The sequence below is a fragment of the Cebus imitator genome, unplaced genomic scaffold, assembly GCF_001604975.1.
Source record: "Cebus imitator isolate Cc_AM_T3 unplaced genomic scaffold, Cebus_imitator-1.0 Scaffold87, whole genome shotgun sequence".
Classification (NCBI taxonomy): Eukaryota; Metazoa; Chordata; class Mammalia; order Primates; family Cebidae; genus Cebus; species Cebus imitator.
Window position 1 is genome coordinate 6,491,333 of NW_016107402.1, and position 1,348 is coordinate 6,492,680.

The window sequence follows — 1,348 nt, forward strand, 5'->3', positions numbered from 1 at the left end:
CAAGGCTGGAGTTCAGTGGCATAATCTCAGCTCACAGCAACCTCTGCCTCACGGGTTCAGTTGATTCTCCTGCCTCAGCCTCCCAAGTAGCTGAGATTATAGGCACCTGCCACCACACCCAGCTAATTTTTTGCATTTTTAGTAGAAACGGGGTTTTGCCATGTTGGCCGAGCTAGTGTTTAACTCCTGACCTTAGGTGATCTGCCCACTGTGACCTCCCAAAGTGCTGGGATTACAGGCATGAGCCACCATGCCTGGCCCATTTAAATTTGTGAAAGGAGTGGACATTTATTTTTATTGTTTCTTCTCAAAGTGAAAGTAGCTCTTTGTAAATGTCCTAGAGAAATGTGGTAGCTTTCTGTTCACCCTTTGCAAGTAAAAAGCATGGATCGTTCCACTACTGACATTTAAAAAATAAATTTATGAAGGGAAAACTCTGGTGTAATACAGTAGTAAGTGATGGTGTAAATAAATAAGTAGTAAGAATTACTTTCTTTTGAGGTTAGGAGAGTTGTTGATTGATTTCCATGGTAGAAGCTGCTAAGCAATCCTGGGAAGTTTGGAGTTTAAATACAGTGGGAAACAAGTCAGAGTTATAAAGTGTATCTATTTTATTTCTTTTGAGATAGATTAAAACAAATTTCTTAATCCCATGCTGTGAATATTAATTTTTTCATGATTTATGTAGTTTGTTTATCGATGGACACTTTTACAACAGGATATATGAAGCCGGGTCGGAGAACAACACAGCAGTTGTAGCAGTAGAAACGCACACGATACACAAAATTGAAGAAGGGATTGGTAAGGTTTTTTTGTTGTTGTTGTTGTTGTTATTCTAATACCTTTGACCTTAGCTTCCTTGGTCAAGTTTTCTTGCCATCTGTGCCTTATGTTTTTCTCCCATCCCAGTGTGCCCTTACCAGTACTACAGCCCTCAATTTGATGGTGGTACTTCTAGAGAAACCACTCCCTAAGATGCTAGGGTCGTCAATTGGTTGGTTAACATCAGTTTGGAAGGGTAACTGAAAAGACTTTTTATCTATAAAAATCCCACATAGAGGCCAAGCGCGGTGGCTCAAGCCTGTGATCCCAGCACTTTGGGAGGCTGAGGCAGGCGAATCATGAAGTCAGGAGTTCAAGACCTGCCTGGCCAACATGGTGAAACCCCGTCTCTACTAAGAATACAAAAATTAGCAGCCCTGGTGGCTCACACCTGTAATCCCAGCTACTTGGGAGGCTAAGGTAGGAGAATTGCTTGAACCAGGACCAGGAGGTGGAGGTTGCAGTGAACTGAGATCGCGCCACTGCACTCCAGCCTGGGCTACCGAGCAAGACTCCATCTCAAAAA

The 1,348-nt window shown here is 42.7% G+C and overlaps 1 protein-coding gene and 1 non-coding gene across 2 annotated transcripts in view; both read left to right on the forward strand.

The window, feature by feature from the left end:
- Positions 1 to 1,348, forward strand: part of GMEB1 (glucocorticoid modulatory element binding protein 1) — a 49,901-nt gene that overhangs the window by 18,374 nt on the left and 30,179 nt on the right. The window contains exon 3 of the mRNA XM_017534479.2: positions 719 to 801. Coding sequence (XP_017389968.1) covers positions 719 to 801 — 83 coding nt within the window. The remainder of the gene's footprint in view (positions 1 to 718; positions 802 to 1,348) is intronic.
- Positions 282 to 409, forward strand: LOC119472168. The gene has a single exon (XR_005201278.1).